Genomic DNA, 19,100 nt, shown 5'->3' on the forward strand with positions numbered 1-19,100 from the left:
CTTTTGCTTTGCTCACTTATTAATCTTTCCTGTTATAATTTTCTCTCAACCCTAGAAAGCAAGGATAGTCACTTGCATCTATCCATAAAGCCTTGTGGAAGGTCAAGTTTCCCTGACATTTAGGGATGCGGGAGAATTTTTGTCACTACACTGAGAAAACTCGCCCGGTCCCTGTGCACAGAATCCAGCCCATTGCCCTCTCCTCGCTCGGCCCCGCGCGCGGCTCCCCTCGCCGTGACGCTCGCGGGGGGAAGCCAAATTCAGCAGGGAGGTGCGCGGCGCGGGCGCCCGGCGGCCGAGAGGCCGGGCGTCCCCCCGCGTGTCCCTGCCCGCCCGGCTCCGCTGCCCGCTCGGGTCCCCTGCCCGCCCGGCTCCCCTGCCCGCTCGGCTCCCCTGCCCGCTCGGGTCCCCTGCCCGCTCGGCTCCCCTGCCCGCCCAGCTCCCCTGCCCGCTCGGGTCCCCTGCCCGCCCGGCTCCCCTGCCCGCCCGGCTCCGCTGCCCGCTCGGGTCCCCTGCCCGCTCGGGTCCCCTGCCCGCCCGGCTCCCCTGCCCGCTCGGGTCCGCTGCCCGCCCGGCTCCCCTGCCCGCCCGGCTCCGCTGCCCGCTCGGCTCCGCTGCCCGCTCGGGTCCGCTGCCCGCTCGGGTCCGCTGCCCGCCCGGCTCCCCTGCCCGCCCGGCTCCCCTGCCCGCTCGGCTCCCCTGCCCGCTCGGGTCCCTCCGCACCCCTGTTCCCTGGTGCCCCCCACCAACCCTGGCACCTTCCACAGCCGAGCATGGGAACTTTGGGCCGGACCTGCATGTAAGCAGGCTCATTTAAAGGGCAAAATTAGCAATTTCCTCAAAAAAAAAAGTCTTGCTAGTGTAAAAATATATGCTTGGATAACTGACATTGCTTTTCTTAAAATTTAGAATTAGGGATAGAAAAAATAATTGCAAAAGTTGCAGACATATCAATACCATGTACAATTAAGACACAGAAAGATACAAAAATGTCCTTTCCATTATGACTATTAAAACAGAAGAATTATGTCCATTTTTAATGAAAACTTAAGTCTATAACTGTAAGTGTACTTAGACATCTCAACTACTAAATGCTGTCCAGAACAGCAATATGGTTAACCCTGATTTTCATAAATGGAAACTCAAATTTAAAATTAATTTCTGAGACACGTCTATAGTCATACCTGACCCCTCCCCGCCACACACACTTGTTAGGGGACAACCACAACCATTCAGGACTTGGTTCCTTGCCTGAGGTTCTCCGTGGAAGTGCTGCTCGTCACTAACTACAACCCAAGCTTCCCTCTTCCGAAGAGCCCTTCTTGTTCTCAGGTGCGCCCTTCGCCATGAAAGCTGGCACCATGGAAAGGGACTGTTTTCTCACTTCCTATTAGTTTAATTGGGATGACATTCATTTGTATATAAAAAAAAAGGCACTGGAAGTTAACGATAAAAATACCACTGACCTCAAATTGGTAAATCTCTCAACTTCAAGCCAGCTAGTGCAGTGCATCAATGTGATCTCAAGATGATATCCAGAGAATAAACAATTTATGCTTATAAAAAATGTATTTATAAGTAACTTAGTTCATTGCAACTCAAATGGATGTGACCTTTCCCATTTATCGCAAGAGCACACTGACTCTCAAGCATAACATAGCTTTTTGAGGGAAAAAAGAAAGTGAGCCAGGAGTTAAGCTGCAGAACTCAAGGTGCAAATCTGGCTACTAAATATATGCACAAATGATGAAGTAAATGAAAATCAAAAACAGTTGTCCTAACTGGCCATTCCTTTTTTGAGAGATGTGGGATCCACATTAAGCACATTCAGTAACATTTAAACTGAGATACTCAGCCCTTGATCTCTGGCCAACATCTCATGAAGCAAGATATGATGCAGCAACACTATGGAACGAGAGCGCAGATAGAGACAGAAATCCAGCTGAATGAATGGACCAGAATTAAAGTATCTGAGTATCATGTATTCCCCGAGAAAAGAGTATCATGTAGCATCTCTGACAGTTTGCATTTTGGATTAAAATAACAGGGTACTACTATTTTGCCTTAGCAGGGTTGCCTCTGATCTTTGGTTTGAATATGTGAAACGAATTTTTAAAAGCCCATCTTACTTTGATAAAATTGTACTTACGTATTTTGTATGAAAAAAATAAAATAGGATAAATCGGTTATTTATTATAACAACTTACAGCTGACATTTGTCCAAACATACTAAAGCTTGAGCAGTTAGTACTTGCATTAGGAAATGCTGTGCAGGGCACCTATCATTGGATTTGAAGAGAAAGACAAAACACAAGAGAACAATAAAGGTAGACTTGTGGTCCAACAAGTTTTTCCTCAACCTCATAAAGCCAAGGCTTTTATATTTAAGTGTTTGCTGTCATAAAAGCTAACACAAATTCACTAACTAAACAGACCTGAAACACTTCTTTAAGGCTATCACTGCAATCTCTCACAACTTCCTTCTAAATGCATGCGCTCATTTGCTAAGCCCTTAGGCCTGACACAGAGGGTGAGTTTAGATGCGTCTCTGGGGCAGAGGACTCGGCTGCGCTCGCTGCACCAGGCACCGCGCAGCAACGACGGCCAACCTGCCTCAGGGAGCAGCTGCTGCACGTGCAGGGCCAACCCTCTTCTCTGGTTAAAATACGACATCAGGTATGACTGAGGATATGGCAAATGGAGTTTATATTTTGTTTTCCATAGGAGAAGGAAAAATGTGGAGAAAATGGAGAAAAAACAGCCAGTAAATTAAATCAAAAGAGGCCATATTTTTCATTTCTTTCTTGGTTGAGTGAAAAGGGTCTAAGGAAAACAAAACAAAAGATCTTATAGCAAAGACATTGCTTTCTGCCTAGTCAAAAAAAATGTTTTAACAGTAATAGTAAAATGTTTTAACAGTAATAGTGCACTGAAGACCCTATTTCAACAGGAATAAAAATAAACCTTGCAGCAACACCAAGGTGCTTCATGAATGTCACTGCCCTACAAGAAGGCTAACGACAGTGATTCCCATTCCCCATTACTTCTCCTTAAGGAAAGCTTCTCCTAACTCAGAGACTATGCAAGGACTATGGACCTGGGGGCATGAGACTCCTGCCAGAGGATTCAGAGTGAAATCAGGGCTGGGGTTTGGTGGCCCTCTGTGGTGGAAAGGGGCTGCAGGAGTCACTGGAGAGGGCCATGCTCAGGTGCTGGCTCCCACCTGGACACAGAGATCATCTGTTCTGCAGGCTGGAGCAATATCATCTCTAACATTGGTGGTATGCAGGAAAACATGAGGACATGAGCCAAATCTGGCTTTGGCTTTGCAAGAAATTAAAAATAAGTAATAAAAACAGCAGTGAAGTGCATGCGGGTGAAGGCTTAGCTCCTGTTACAGGGTATTTCGTTCATCGGTGTCCTTGTACTAGGAAGACGAAGTCAAAATCTGGGTTACATCTGTGGCCTGAACTATCACAGGGATTTGGGGGATGCAACATTTTCACCTTTCTTGCAGGTTTTACTGCAGTTTCCTCTGCAGTGTAGCACTTTATTTATTTTTCTGGTAGATACAGTAGGTTAACATCTTAATGGGGTCAGAATACCCCATTTGGATGTTAACGCTGTGTGTCACGGATACCAAGACAACAGAGAGTACAAATGTGAGTGACTAATATTTTAATTCAGCTTTTCTTGCTCTGTTAATTTGCTCCTCCCCTTCAATTCCCCTGAAACACATTAACTCCGGCTGCTGTTTCAACAACGCTCTGGCAGTTCTCAGTTATAGCTCTGACAAGCTCTCTTATTTATTCCCAATTTAACTTCTAATTCCTTTGTCTGACACCTTCCATTTCCCCCCCCACAACTTCATTTCCTTGTAGGGTCTCACATTAAGCCATTTCCAAGCTCCCTTTGGCCATGGGATAGCCGCTGCATCGCAGCCTGCTGGTGCCCCCCATGTGCTTGAGCCTCTGATGTTTAAAACACAAAGCGAAACCCTTTACACACTCAATGCTTCATTTTTGTCCCCAAAGCAAATCCCATACAATCTGTGATCATAATTTTCATTAGCCTTTCCCCCTTATAGTCAAGATTAAAGAAAATCAAGCTGAAATTCCAGATATGTCATCAGGTGGCACATATGCACAGTGGCTACCACTGGGCTGGTATGGGCAGATTCCCGCCCGTGTCTATCAGAGATGCAGAGCAGCGCCTCACCACCCTCTTCGTGGATCAGCATGAGGCAGGAACCCAGCACTTTCTTCCCACTTACCTGCTCCAATCAGGGCAAGGTGAGACCCACTCCTTGTCACACTCCATGTCCAGTAGCCATCTTACTTTGCCTACAGCTTCAGACTGCTCCCCTGCTGTGCTCCAAACCATCCTCGGACAGCCCTTCCTCTTCTCCAGCCTGGCTCACACAACCTGTTGAAGTTTTGCTCTCCTACGAGTCCTGGTCTCCTTGCTTGGAGATCCAGTCTAGGTCCCAGGCTTCCTTTTACTGACCCCCAGCTATGCCTTTCTCCTGCACGTCTCTCTCCGTCTCCCCACAGTTTTCAGTTCCTATGAATACCCCACCTTTGTTCCCACATCCTTACCATGGACCTTAGTGCTTGTTCACTTGCCTGTGTGGCTCCTCATCCATTAAGTCACAGTTCCTCTGCTCCAGCTCTTGATGGGACCTCTTTTTCTCTTCCCACATTATCTTTTGATTACTTCTAATTCCTGTTCACTTTTTGCAACCACTTTCTTTCCAGCTCCCATTTTTCTTACCCCAATCCTCTATCCAGCCAGCTTCTGTAGTAGTCTTCTTGCTCAATCAACATTAGTTTAAGCAGTACCAAGAACTGTCCTCCCTCACACAATTGCAACTGCTCTAGTCCTTCTTCCCCTCCTTGTTACTTTCCCATTCTACTACAGATACAGCTTTCCATGTGGTTCTGTTTTTCGTCAGTCTGTGTTTCACGCATGGAGGTTTCCCCTGCTCTGCCTGCTCCAGCTGGAAGTACAGGAAAAGAAGGCTCCTTTTACTTGCCCACAACCTCACAGGGGTTGGCCCTAGTTGCTGCAATTATGTCCTGCATTGTGTCCATTCTAGCTGCAATTTGCAAGAAACTTGGCCACTAAAATAATAACAGAAATCTCTATGGAGATTTGCGCCTATTTGTGACTTGGCCAAAAGTTCTCATCATTTCACAGAGAGGGCAAAAATACAAACTTAGACCCAAGGACTACTAACACTAAATTTCAAATCTTTGCTCTGGAACAAAGAAGCTGCATGTATATATAGGACAACTTTTTTTTTTTTTTTTTTGGCTGCGTTGTTCTGGATGCAAGGTTTGCTTGCACTTGCACTTTTTTTTTTTTTTTTTTTTTTTTTTTGCAAGCTGACGCACTACTCTGGTTGAGTTTTTCCAAGAATTTTCGTTACTAAGCAAGAAAATCTAAGCTCACATAGTTATGGTCGGCAAAGCTATGAATATGAGGAACTTGGTGGAATCCATTGACAGAGTATTTCTAGCAAATACCCACCCCTCGCCTCCTTTCCCCTCACCACGTACGTAACCAATGAAATGCACTCAGAGAAGCACACGCTGCCCATCTTCTGTTATCATGCTCAATCAATAAGAACAATTTAGAGCAGTGGTAACCTCTCCATGCATACTGCCTGTGTCCCGAGGGATCAATATAATCAGCATCGCAGCTGGCTGGTCAGAAATAATGAGATTATGATAACGAAAAGGCGAGTCTTCCAAAATTTTTCCCAGTGTATGCCAAAACATTACGCTTTTATTTCTCTTGCTGAAGGACAACATATCAAGATTGAAGAATATTGCATCTGATTTAACAGATATCTATATATACCTAAGTAGATACAAATAGACATATATATATAAAAACATGTATAAAAAGTCTCTTCTGCATGGTTTCTTGTACATGCTTTACATTAGCTTTCTTTGTGAATAGAGCATTTCTTTCCCTTAACGCAACCATGTGATGTGACTCCTTGCTTCTCGGAAGCAAGAGAGACATTTTTCCCTTAGACTTCTTCCAAATAGACTATAATCTACAAATATCTTGGTTTTGTTCAGTAATGACTAAAATTCAGTTAAGGGGATATATTAGTTTAAAATCATATATGTGCATTTTAAAAGCCAAATTATTCTAACAGTCTTACGCTTGTAATGTTTACTAAAGAAAAAGAAAAAAAAAGGCAGAAGCTACATTCTTGTCCTCTTTCTTGCTATATCTCTTGATCCACCTTGAGCATTGGCACATGGCTCTGCACTGCCACTCCTGCAAGTCTCTCTCTCTGAGTGTCACTTGCTAGGCAGTTTTGAACAAATTGAGGCAAAGAGTCACTTTGCAATTAAGTGTTTTAATAGGGTTTAGTGCCTAGGAGTAGCTACTATGAAGGGAGTGAAGACCGTGATCATTTCTACAACACATATATGGACACCCAGATTTTACCTGCAGTGATTATACAGCATTATATTTTAGCAAGATAATTAAATAAATGTATTATATATGAATCTTACCTGGGAGGAAATGAGATATCCAGTTCATACAATCTGTCTTTAAAGACTGACAACTCTCTGTCAAATTCTAAAAGCTGTAAAAAAATAGAAATGGAAGTATTCACTCTTTAATGTTGAAAGGAAGTAATCTAAAAATACTAAATTATTAGAAATGAAGTAAACAAAGACTTCGATTACATCGCTTGAGGTCTATCCTGCATATATGGATTTTTAGAACATAGTGCAAAACTATTCTGATAAATAAATAGTTCATTGAGAAAAATGTTAAAAACATTCCTTTTCACCTCAATGAAACGGGTAACATGGCTCTTTGGAGACAGCTATTTTTTTTCCAATTTTAGTAGCAATCTTTCTGAAGATAAACCAGAAGTACAGCAAATTGACCTGCTAATCAGCCCACAAAAAAAGCCAGCAGAAGTATCACATTACTTCATATTATCTTTAGTCCTGATAAGCAGGTACAATAAACATGGGGATGTGCAAATCACTCTTCCTGAGCAAAGACAAGCAGTGTTTTCATACACCTATTTTGGGTGGTGCAGGTCCGATAGCAGGAGAAGAGATAGGTGGCCATGCATAGAACGTGCTCGCAGGCAGCAGCCAAGGTAGTCCCACCAGCACATATTTAACAGAGATGTTCTAGGTTTAACATCCTGTTCTTGTCAAATTCATTTTCCCTTGGGCCTCCACAAAGAATATGAATCTCTGTGTTTTTTTGTGTACAAAGTTGTCCTCATGAAGTCAATGGTAAGAGCCCATCAACGCAACAAGCGTCCTGAGGGAGAGCGGGGCCGAGCTGGCGCTAGGCCTTGGCGCAGGCGAGCGCAGCGGAGCTCGCAACCCGCTGCGCGAGGGGCCGCGCGTCTTGCGAGGGGCGCCACGGCCGCCGCGGCCTGCGCGATTCCTGCTGCCCATCCATCACTGCCCGCCTCGCAGCTGCGCCGACACCGCTGCACGGATGGCAGAGGTTCCTGGAGAAACCAGACCGTGTCCCTCTTCCCCCTCCGCTGCCTCGTAAATCATTCCTGAAATGTGCAATTAGCAGCTGCTTGTACACATTAATTACTGGTGTGAAAAGCAGCTACCTGAACCACCTGCACCGCTGCCTGGCGGCAGCCCCACAGCCCACCCGGCCTGCAGCAGCTCTCACCAGCTCCCGGCACCGGCCCGGGACACACTCAGCAGCCTAAGTCATTGCAGGTACTTTGCATGTAATAACAGTGATTAATAATATCAATTTAATAATATTAAAAATGGATTAAATCTCCAAATGTAAGAACTTTGCAAAAAACACTGATAAAAATGTGTGGAAATCCTAAAAAACTGTATGTTCAGGTCAGCTATTATTCTTATATACGTAATCCCAAAGGCTTCACAACATACATACATTTAGGAGAAAAATGATTCATTACACCCATGCTTTCCGGCTGTGATTCTGCGTTTAAGTATGTGCAGAGAGCCGTGTAGACTTTATACATATATATGAACTGGCTAAGAAAATAAATGGCACCATCCTTTTCCAAATATCTCCACCATTAGAAGTACTAGTGGCACAAGAGGAACCTAGCATAGAAAAAAATCTAGCATTATGGTATTTTTTTTTCTTTGAAATAGATGTCTTTTAATGTAACTCCTCCTTTTTTTCCCCCTACTCTTACCAAGCAAAAATGTCACTGTAAGAGAGTGGAAGCCTCAGAAAAAGGGCTATTTCTGATGCATGGAGCTGTGGGCACGGAGCAGAACAATGCTTCCCAGAACACAATGGTATAAACTGCTCACGAGAAGCTGGAGATGTTCAATAGATGCATTGTCCTCTTGCTAACTCAATAATTCCAAATTTCCTTCATTCAAATCATTCTCAATTCAAATTGTTAGGATATCTGGAAACTAAAAGAAGGACAGGGACTAAGGATTAAATGGGTTTAGAGGACCAAGTACTCAGACATGTAGGTTACGGTCCTCATAACACCGGTATTTTTATTGGCGCGAGTTGGATGCCTGGCTGTGTCCTCTGCTATGCAGATGAGCTGCTGCCTCTGGAGACAGAGGTGACACAATAGGAACAGGGCTGCATTGTCCGCTGCATTGTCTGCAAGTCCCCAGGCTTCTCCAGGTTCTGGGTTATCTGTGAACCTGCAATGGCAACGCCAAAAACTTGAGACAACCCAGGTGAATGCAAGACCTTGTTTTAGCTATTGCCTTTTCAGTATTCTTACTATTTTTTAATGAGCACTTGAGGCCCACTCAAGGCCATTTTCTCAAAACGCAAAGTTGTTAGTGCAAAGCTGAGGTGTTCCCGGGTCCCTGTCATAACCGGGTGTTAATACTGCAGTGCTCTGTCTGCCAACCCTGGTGCAGGAGTGGACCTGGCGCAGGGACCTCTTCACTTCATCTTCCCTATCTGCTTTATGGGAACTACAGGGGGGATAGATTTCCTTGGCACTGGAGCTAATAAATAAAAATTAATATAGACTCATTCAGTACCAGTGCATACAGGGTAATGTCATTGTTTTTTAATATTAAGTACATTCTATTCGAGCCAATTTTCAGGACAACTTCTCAGTTATTTACATACTGTATATTAAACATCAGCATGAATAATATCTTTGCTGCAACAGTAATCATGAATATGTCTGTTCCCTCTAAATGACATGGAAATGACAAAGAAATTTATTTTAAAGCCTAAAAAAATCAACGTATTGCTCCATTTAATTTACTCATTATATGATCATCCTTAGGAACCAAACCTTCAGCATGTGACACGATGCACATGGATAACTCCAGCAATTGCACAGAGATTTTTAAAATACTGCAGCTGTAAGTTAGCTCGAGACCTATATGTTAGAGGCAGTTCAGAAGAGCGTTTTTTCCCAAGATCTATCTCACCAATGCATTTAGAAGCAGAAGACAGCAAGGATGACGTAGGGCCTAGGTTTTATCTGGAGTAGTATCTTTGAGTTGCTGGTATTATATCAAGGTATTTCCTGTGTCTTTGAGTGGGAATTTGCTGCTTATTAATGATTTTTTTTTGTGCTGAGGACTTGGCATTGGGGAGTGACAGCAATTGCAAAGAGGATGTCCCAGGGTCGCTGTGCAGGTCAGCTGCAGCTCCGACATCTTCTGAGGTGTTTATGGAAACCAGCGTTTCTCCACCTGCCTGCAAAAGCTGCTGAAAGAGGTTTTTTCCTTCCTTTTCCTTTCCAAGCCAAACTGTCATGGAACATCTATTTACATGAAAAGGTGGAGGCGAATGGGAGACGCGTTGCAGCATGCAGTGCTCACACACCACTGAGCAAGAAGAACGCGATGAAGGCTCTGGCCAAAGGTAACACTTAACTGGAATACTAAATTTGGCTATTATTTGGCTTGACAGTAATCACAGGATTATAACAGAGTTTAGACAGTTGTAGAAATCAAGGCAACTCTGCTCGCTCCAGTTTAAAGCAAGGAGGCACCCTGGAAAGGTCAATGGCCATCACCAGGCTGCAACGAGCTGCCGTGGCTGGAAGTGCCACAGGATGAACCTACTAAAATGAGGAGACTTAATTTGGTCACTGGAGTAGAACAATGGCAATTACTCATCAAGACCTGCAGACCAAAGTGGGAGCATCGTTAGAGCAGGTGACATTAGCAGCATTCATCAAACCCATCTGCAGGACCCACCTGGGAATTCACAGCTGTGAAAGGGAAATGAAGTTTCAGGCCAAAAAAGGCGATAAGCATGCAGGAATGACCTTAGAGAATTAAAGTATGTAGGCACGGACCAGTGTAGCCTCCTCTGCCAGTCTGGTGTAGCACACAGTTTTTTTTTTTTTTTTTTAAGACTTTGGAAATATACCAATTTTATCCTCTTTTCCAGTCAAAGGGAAAAAACATATTCAGAAACTGATTCAGCAGACTGCTGACTTCAAAATAAAGGGTCTGTGGAAATGCTCATTCCTCCCACTTCTCTATCAAAACGTCATACACTACTCAGCTCTGACCTTATTTTAAAACTTTTTTCTCTAGTTAAGATTTTGTAAAATTATCTATTCCTATCCACTCCTCAACCTTCACTGTCTTTTCCTCATGCTGTTGTTCACTAAAATCTACAGTTTCACAGGAAAAAGTACACATTCATAGAATCATAGAATCACAGAACGGTTAAGGTTGGAAGGGACCTCTCGAGGTCATCTAGTCCAACCCCCCGGAACACGCAGGGTCATCTAGAGCATGTGGCATAATAATATGTTTATTATTAAACATAAATGAACCATTTACACAACTTTTGCAATTACTGTATTTTTGCATACTTCTGAGAATTCATCCTGAAGGGCAGTGTCATCAAATCACGTTGCATCCATGCAAGGTGCGCTGAGGACGATGCACCCTGGATCTACAAAATGCAGCAGGCAAGCCAAAATGTATTTTTGGATCTTTTCATTACTTTCAACAATCTCTCTCAGAATCCTGTTGTAATTTAGAAGTAATTAATACTCACATATGCCCTGGCCTCTCCCTGGCTAGATGCTTGTACCTTCACTTTTGACTTCAGAAACCTTGTTTCTGAACTGCACTGATACAAAATTACCCTTTCAAAAAGCTTACAGTAATAGATGGTTTAGCACCACTGTATTTTTTTAAAGGAATTATACTACACTGTATAAGATATATGCATTATAAACTGTGCTCAGCAGCTGATAATTAGCTCATTCCAAGTGGCAAGAAAGGCTGAGCGGATGCTAACTTTAAAAACAAATGATTTTAATTAGGAACATCCTACTTGTGACAGATTTACTGGATTAGTTTATCAAACTTTAGATGTCTGTCACTACAAAGCATAACATGAATTTGTACCATCAGGAAATTAACATCGCAGGATGTATTGTACTGTCAAATTGCAGGTCTGTGGGCAGCAATGTGACAGAATTGTAGAATGATGAATAATGCATTTTTAACATTACACGTCCAGTGACAAAACTAGACCTTTCCTGAAGATTAAAAGAAATGATCCGCATTTCTTCCTTGGGCAGGACTCTCCTTGTGGACCGAAGCGCTTCCCCCGCGCAAGTGTGTGTGTGTTTGGATGCTGCAGACCCCAGGCAAGGTGTGCGAGGTTGCTCTGTGGGCAGAGACACCCTCCAAGGGTTGGCAGCGACACCCACTGTCTCTTCAGATCTTCAGACTACACTCAAACAAGGACAATTGGCTAAAATACAAATACAGCAAAGTGCTGGACTAGGCCAGGACTCCAATAAGCTGTACAGCACAGAGGCCACGAAACCGCGTGTGCCGTTTTGCGCTGGGGCCGCGGCCGCGCGAGACGGTGCCCGACGCGGGGCGCAGCAGTGAGCTGCCGGCTGTGCTGCCCTCCCGCTGCTCCCAGCACAGCGTCCTGCTCCCCCCTGCCAGGGACAGCACTGAGGGACAGCATTGCCCATCTCCGCCATCCCTCAGCTGCAGCCTGCGCCGTGTCACCCCAACCATCGCGCAGGAACGCTGCGCTGGGGCCAAGGAGGGGAGCTCCAAGCCATCCTCCTACCTCCTTCAAAACCAGCCTGAAATAAAGGGGCAATTTCTGGGTGCTGAGGATGGCCTTATGCCTTACACTAGGTAACCACCATCCCAAGCAGTTTGCTTCCCCTATCTTAATTTGCCCTAATAGATCGTACTTGAGATCCCACCTGGACAGGGCTCCGAGAATAAACCTCTGCCTCTCTGCCTGGGGACCACGGTTCAAGTCAAGCCCTGATGAAATGCACTGGATCGCCCTAATCTAGTTCCGAGTGGACAGTATTCCCATTATCTTTAAAAGGGTCAGAGCCAAGGCCGCTGGGAAGAGTGCATTGTGCTATATCTTGCCTCTTGATTAATACGTTTTCAGTGATGCCAGATCCTTAACCTTCAGGAGTGCACGTGTCCTCACAAAAAGCTTAATGAACATCCCTCATGAATTAAGCCTTTCTCCTCAATCCTCACATCCTTCCAGGACTGCCTGGGAATATTAAAATAAATAAATAATTGGAAATAAACTATTCATCATTTAAAGATACATTTGCCTGAATTGTTTTTAATAACACTTCTAAGCTAATCAGTACAATAATAGATAACTTTAAATCACTCCTTGGCATACGAGAACAAGACCTTTATAACTCCATCCATTTTTATTTATAACACATTCCAATCTTCTGCTCGTATTGTATTAGTCTGAGCTAAATGGACCCCCAGGATAAGGGGAACCCACCCTCAAGGACCGATTTGGCCTCCTGCAGCTCTCAAATCAAACAACCTCCCATGGAAATGTGCTGTTTGCTCTCTGTAATGCGAGGACAGGAGCACAACATGAAGCTCACACCTTCTTCTCTCCTTGGGTAGCTACAAAACAGACCCCAGTCCACAAACATCATGGACAACACATTAAGATCTTAGTGAAAATGACGTCGGGCCCAACTATTAAGATAACTCATTAATTGATTATTTTGACTGGACAGTAATGGCCCAATTCTTAGCGACAATACATTAGTTTCCATGTGGATTGATCCTTTAATATGGTTCATGTGAAATATAGGAATGTATGAACCATTTCTCATTTTTGATTGTGGTTAAGGATTATGGTTGTGGTTAATGATTCTTAATGATTTAATCATTGTCCTGTAGTTGCTACAGGTATTTTACACTCTTATTATATATTTAACTGTTGAAGAAATAGCCTTTAACTCACGATTCTTTTGTATAAATCAGTAACATGATCACAATGTTTTTAATTAAATAACTATTCCCCATTTGCTTTTCTTTTGAGTATTTTGAAATTAAGTGGAACTCCAAAATAGAAGAATTTGGGAAAAAAAATAAAAGGTAAAAACATGGTGTTCCCACCTGCACCCCTAGCAGTTCCAAGCTTTTCTGCTTCAAAAGCAACAACTGTAATTTGTGCAACACTAAATGCTATATAATCACTAAATGCTATATAAGCACTATATGCTGCTATATAACACCATGTTCTGCAGCTCCTGCTGCCCCACACGTCTCACTCCCTTCTGTAAGAGCTTCCCCAAAGCAGCCAGGCACCGCGGAGCTTCCTCACGGGACGGAGCGACACCCCGGTTCATCTGACGCGCTGCAGCCTCCATGTGCAATTCAGGAATATGTGGATTCAATATTATTAAAGTAGTTTTTCATTATTGCTGTAGCTTGAAAATAGAGCTTCTTTTTTTTTTTTTTTTCTACTGCTACACACACACACATAAAGGCGGCTGCTCTTTTACTCAAAATAAAAGAGCAGTCTTCGCACCTTGAGGGAAAAAAATATAGATAATTGCTGAAGTTCAGAAAAAAAAATAGACCTAACAGAATACTGCATACATTTCAAAATGAATTTCTGTCCAACTGATAGTTTGTATCATATTTTTTCATAAAAATATCCATTTCTATATGTATCTTAAGATTCTTTTTGTTGATTACAACGTAAAAAAGAAGGAATAACTGTGCATGGACAATGATAAAGTAGCCTGTTGATAATAAATATTCGTCAGGTCTTGTCACATCTGTACACATTCCACTGTTACTGAAGAGACACTGCACTGTTAAAAAAAAAAAAAACTCAGAAAAATCAATGGATTTTGAGCTAAAGCAGCTGCTAAACACACAGAAAACATCTTTATCCAGCAGCCACAGGGCTGTGAAAATTCCCAAGCCTTGCACTGGTACAGCTAAGGAAAATTTAATCTTCCCAAATACTCATCAGGGCACTCCATCCTGCAGACCTGACAGCCCCACTTATAATTAATTATACAATTTCGATGGGAATATCGACTAAACAAAGCTATAAATCATAGAAAAAGTCAATAGGCATGGACACATTCAATCATGTCCCGACCAATGATTACTACTCTTAAAATACAATAATTATTTTCAGGAGCCAGCTTGAATTAAATTTCTGTCAGGCTGGTACAAGACCGGCGGTTGATGAAGGATGCGATGGATTTTTTGGGTTGAATTCGGCTCAGAGACATTCATCCTTCCAGATAGGTAGTTTGTTTTTAGTGATCATGGTGCTGCGTGTTTAACTAGACCATGAAGATTAGATTATCTCCAATGGCTCATTATATCGTTTATCTTTTTCTTCCGTGTTTAATCTGGAAGATTTCCTGCTTCCTGGTGCATGAACCAAATGACTGCTGAATTTGGAGCAGAATGTGCATATAGGCACAATTCCGCCCATGTCCACACACCCTATTTCCACGCATGTCAAGTCCACCAGTTTGAGATACTGCTAGGACAGAGTGAGGGGCAGCAATCAGATTAACTTTGCTCAGCCTCAAACGCACACTAAAATAAAAATCAAAATGACTCATTTAGTTTTTAAAAAATGCCCTAGAATGGTAATTTTGCCTGTAGAAACTGGAATTGGGATCCATGTTATTATTATAGCAATAAGAGTACTAGTACTAAATGTGCCAGAAACCAGAAAAATATCAGTGAAAACACAGTTGTTTTCTGCTTCCCCGATTTCTCTCTCTCTCTCTCTCTCTTTTTTTTTTTTTAACCTATACTTCTCTCTCAGTATCTATGTTTAAGATAAACTGTCTGTACGGACACTTCTCATGACGGGAGCATGCCATGCATGGACAACCTGTGCCACGAGAGCAGTGACGCTGGTCCCCATGCTGGCAGAGATGTGGGTAGACATTTAATGTTTTTCCTTATTTCCATAATTCTTAGGAGCTTTTAGGAAAAATCAGCAAGCAGTGGTGCAGAGATTTTCCAAAATGAAGTAGCCACACTTTGAAGTAAAATCACATTAAAGCGGGCATGCAATCATTCCCCACAGCCAAACTGTTCTAATCACAGCTCTGAATGTTAGTGTCTCCCAACTGCTTCCTCTTTTTGCAAAACCCTCTATGACTGTCCAAACAGTGCCAGTCTGCAGCAAAACCCTGCACAGAGGGATTGATAAGGATAAAGAGATGCAATGTGTATGTCACTTCCCGCGCGTTCCTCCCGCCGTGCTTAGCCACACACTTACCGCAGTGCCATTGTTATCTCTAAAAACGTCTTGATTAAAATAGTCAAAGAGCTTCTTTTCTAGCTGCAGCATAACCTAAAAGAGAAATAAAGAGAGGTCAGCCAAGCTCCCCGATGCTGACAGCAGCGTGCAGCAGCGACCCGCTGGGGACGCACAGCCCTTTGCAGTCGCATCAGGCGCCGGGATGTCCCCGGCTCCTCACCAGCCTGCGTGCTTCACGGGCAGCAATCAGCTAAATGCACCCAATTAGCTGAGCATTAGGTGCGACAACCCACGTCCCTTCCCACCTGCCCTCCAAATCACCAGTGTTAGACAACTATATTCATGCCTCGGAGGAAGGAAAGCCAATGCACAGAAGCGCTTCTCTGTGCTGGGATTGCAGTGGGCATTAGGTTATTTATTTACCTTTCGATCATTATCAGATTCGCGGAATATGAGCTTGACGACTTCGTTTGTGTCGGCCGCTCGGATCGTCTGCATCGTTGCCTTTGCACACAGCGTCTAGGGGAAAACGGAGAGAGGGAAAACGGTTTGCACGTTTTACTGAGCTCTGCCACCCCGTGCATCGCCCTGTGCCCACGCGGGAGCACAGCTTGCTGCAAGTCAACATACAAAACATGGCTAAATTAGCTGGCTTCCTCTTCTGACAAATCCAGGAGAATAATCTGAACTACTACTTGGAGACAAACAGGCAACATTAAGAAAATAGCCTGTGAGTAGGACAAATACTCACTTAACTCATTACTGTGTGCATGCTATGCAACTGCAGCTCGTGTCTGTTCTCCATCTTGCTCCATTCTGTATTGATTTGAAGGAGATGCCAAGCATGTACTTTTTAAAAGACAAAAAGCATCTGCTTGCAAAGGTGCTCGTTCTCAAGGGCGTGGGGGTTATCAGGGCATCACTTCCACTCAAGGAAAGAAAACCGGTCGCACGAACACAGACACAGGTCGGCCCTGGAAACCTTTGTTTCTGCTGAAAATTTTTAAAGGGAAGATGCTGAAAGCAGCTCGCTGCAACCAGGGAAGATGTAACTTTGGTGTCACCTGTTTGGGCACCGTGCCAGGTGTCACCCCGCGCTTGGCCTTCCGCGGGACGAGTCCTTAGGGTTTTGCCATCTGTGTCGCGAGGTGCGGGCGGGTAATCCGCGCGGGCCGCATTGAAATGCAGAGCACAGAGCGGCTAAGCGGGTCAAGCCCCCCAAAAAATAGCGCTTTGCGCTCATGTGTCACCAATCAGTCTAGCCAGCTCCGAACAGGGCGGCAGATGAGAACAAGCACCCGAACAAACCAAAGCGGAAAACCCGCCGCTCTCCAAAGCGGGTTGCTAAAGCCCTGACAAACCGCTCCATCTTTCACTCATTTAAACTCTCCAAACCAGGGTCAATACGGTCCCCCAGCATCCAAATGCTAATGCGCTTAAGTGCGCTTAAGCGGCTTTCCAGAGTGAATGGGCCAAAGAAGGGCTCGAAAAGACACGGCAGAGTTACTGTCACTGTCAAAAAGTCATTGTAGCCACCCCCGGCGTGGTAGCAATTCAAGAAATTCATGATTTCTGTCTCTTAAAAGCATCTGCTTGAGAACAATTTCTTCCCTGAGCTGCTTTATCTCACAACTCCAGGGCTGCTCCGAAAGGAGAAAACCCCGATCAGCTCCTGAGAACCAATGAAGAGCAAAGACCCACATACCTTCCTGCTTTCAAATTCCACCCGCACAGAAAGTTACCTTATTCATGGACAAAAAGTGACTGGGCGAAGGTTCATTTCTTATACAAGCCAGAGCAATCCTTTTTTCCTCCTCCTTTCAGTTCCTGCAAAGTCGCAGTCACCCAAGCAGAAACTTTGGGGAACATGTGCCTTTTTAGACCAGCCTGCTTATGAAGGGATTTTTTGTTGCTGGTAAAGAAAATCTAAATGCTATGAAAACACACTGCTGCTTTTCTGCTGCTCCTTCAAAGGTGCCTTTTTGCAAAGTCAGATGAGGGGAGACCAGATCACTTTGGTGGAGGGTTTTGGTACCTCTCCCTTTTATCCTTTGCAGGGTCTGCAGGGGAGCTGCACCCGGAGCCGGGCGCGCGGCGCTCGGCCCCTCCGGGAAATGCAGCGTCCCTCATTCCCGGCCTCGCACAGGCCACGCTCACCGTGCGCCCACAAGGATCCTTCACAACCATTTGTGCTGGGCTGTAAAACACAGCTGCAGTTTGCTTGATAACCGCCTGGAAGCCTGATAAACACCTACCGAGGCGCAAAGTCAGGAGTGAAAGCTTCTGATACTGACAAGTGCCAAACCTACAACTGTCTCTAAATACACAGTCCTCTGGAAAAACATTTAATTTGCAGCATTAATGCGGCCTTCAGAACTCTTTTGTATAAACACATTAACACAATTTACACTACATCTCTGCTATTTATACAGAAAAGGAACACTTACATACATTAGAGCACAATAGCCATTCATTATATATATGCATTATAACTGAACTATTGTTTCCTGTTAATAGAATTTCTTGTTGAAATCCATGGTGGATTTTTCACTGGTTTTGCCATGCTGCTCTCTGTGCACCCTTTAGGAACCCGAGCTTACCTCTGCCATGTGTGAGTTGAGTTTCTGCACTTGCAACTATTTCAACATTTTTTTGTTTTTGTAAAAATCTGCATCCTAACACCTACAGATCCAAGCTTTCCTACTGACTCTGCCTACTGAATCTAAAAAGGTTTGTTACTTGCCTCAATGATTTCTTGTGACTTCTTATAACTTTGAATTCTTCTACCAATAGAAGTGCAGAATACATCCCCTTCATGGGGAGAGAAGTTTCAGCTATAGCTGCAATTGCAATTTTCAGTAAGCCACACACATTAAAACAGATGTGTTTCCTGTTAAAAGAAGCCAGGAGAAGAGTGCAGATGCTGTGTGCTAAGATGCACCAACTGAAACCATGAGGCCTTGGAGACACGAGCAACCAAATAAGATAAACTTAAGATAATCGGGTTACATATTCTGTGGATTCTGGCAGGATGAGAAAGACATGTATCATCCAGTTATGAAAGTGAGATACTTCTGAAATGCTGCTCAAAACCTCCAAATCAATCTGACACTAAGCCAAATGCTTTTTTGTCATTATTTGGATGCAAATTGTATTTATTTGAAACAATCAGAGAAGTAAAAGATTTGCCACTTTGGGAATAACAGGACTATCTGTTTTGTTCAGGTTGCTCCTCATCGCCGAAATGTTGATGTGATTTTCTGGCTAGTGGGAATACACTAACAGTAAATTTGCTAAATCCCGTCATGTAAAAAAAAATCAAATTCACAAGTCTGAAAGCCAGAGCAAAATGTAACTTTATGAGTCAATAAAGTTGCATACATGCATATCGCTAGAGGATAATTAACGTTTCTAGTGCTTTTTTTAAAAATGCTTTTGCATTTGCCATTAAAATGGAGACTTGCTTTAGCTAACTTCACAACTGTTGCAAACAGGGCAAGTACAGAGCTAAATGCTCAGTGCAAGGCAATAAAACCCACCTGAGAGCACAAAGTATTCTTTCTAAAAAAAAATTA

At 43.6% G+C, this 19,100-nt stretch overlaps 1 protein-coding gene across 2 annotated transcripts in view; it reads right to left on the bottom strand.

Annotated features, from left to right (window-relative positions):
• The window catches only part of INPP5A (inositol polyphosphate-5-phosphatase A), a 173,548-nt gene that overhangs the window by 14,178 nt on the left and 140,270 nt on the right, over positions 1-19,100 (bottom strand). For both annotated transcript variants that reach the window (XM_088520021.1, XM_088520022.1), the window contains exons 10-12: positions 15,949-16,044; positions 15,544-15,618; positions 6,540-6,613 (exon numbers count right to left, since the gene is read on the bottom strand). In XM_088520021.1, the coding sequence (XP_088376147.1) occupies positions 6,540-6,613; positions 15,544-15,618; positions 15,949-16,044 (245 nt within the window). The remainder of the gene's footprint in view (positions 1-6,539; positions 6,614-15,543; positions 15,619-15,948; positions 16,045-19,100) is intronic.

This window comes from Tinamus guttatus, unplaced genomic scaffold, assembly GCF_059628265.1.
Source record: "Tinamus guttatus ecotype Peru unplaced genomic scaffold, ASM5962826v1 Tinamus_guttatus_pri_ptg000079l, whole genome shotgun sequence".
In the NCBI taxonomy this organism is placed as follows: domain Eukaryota; kingdom Metazoa; phylum Chordata; class Aves; order Tinamiformes; family Tinamidae; genus Tinamus; species Tinamus guttatus.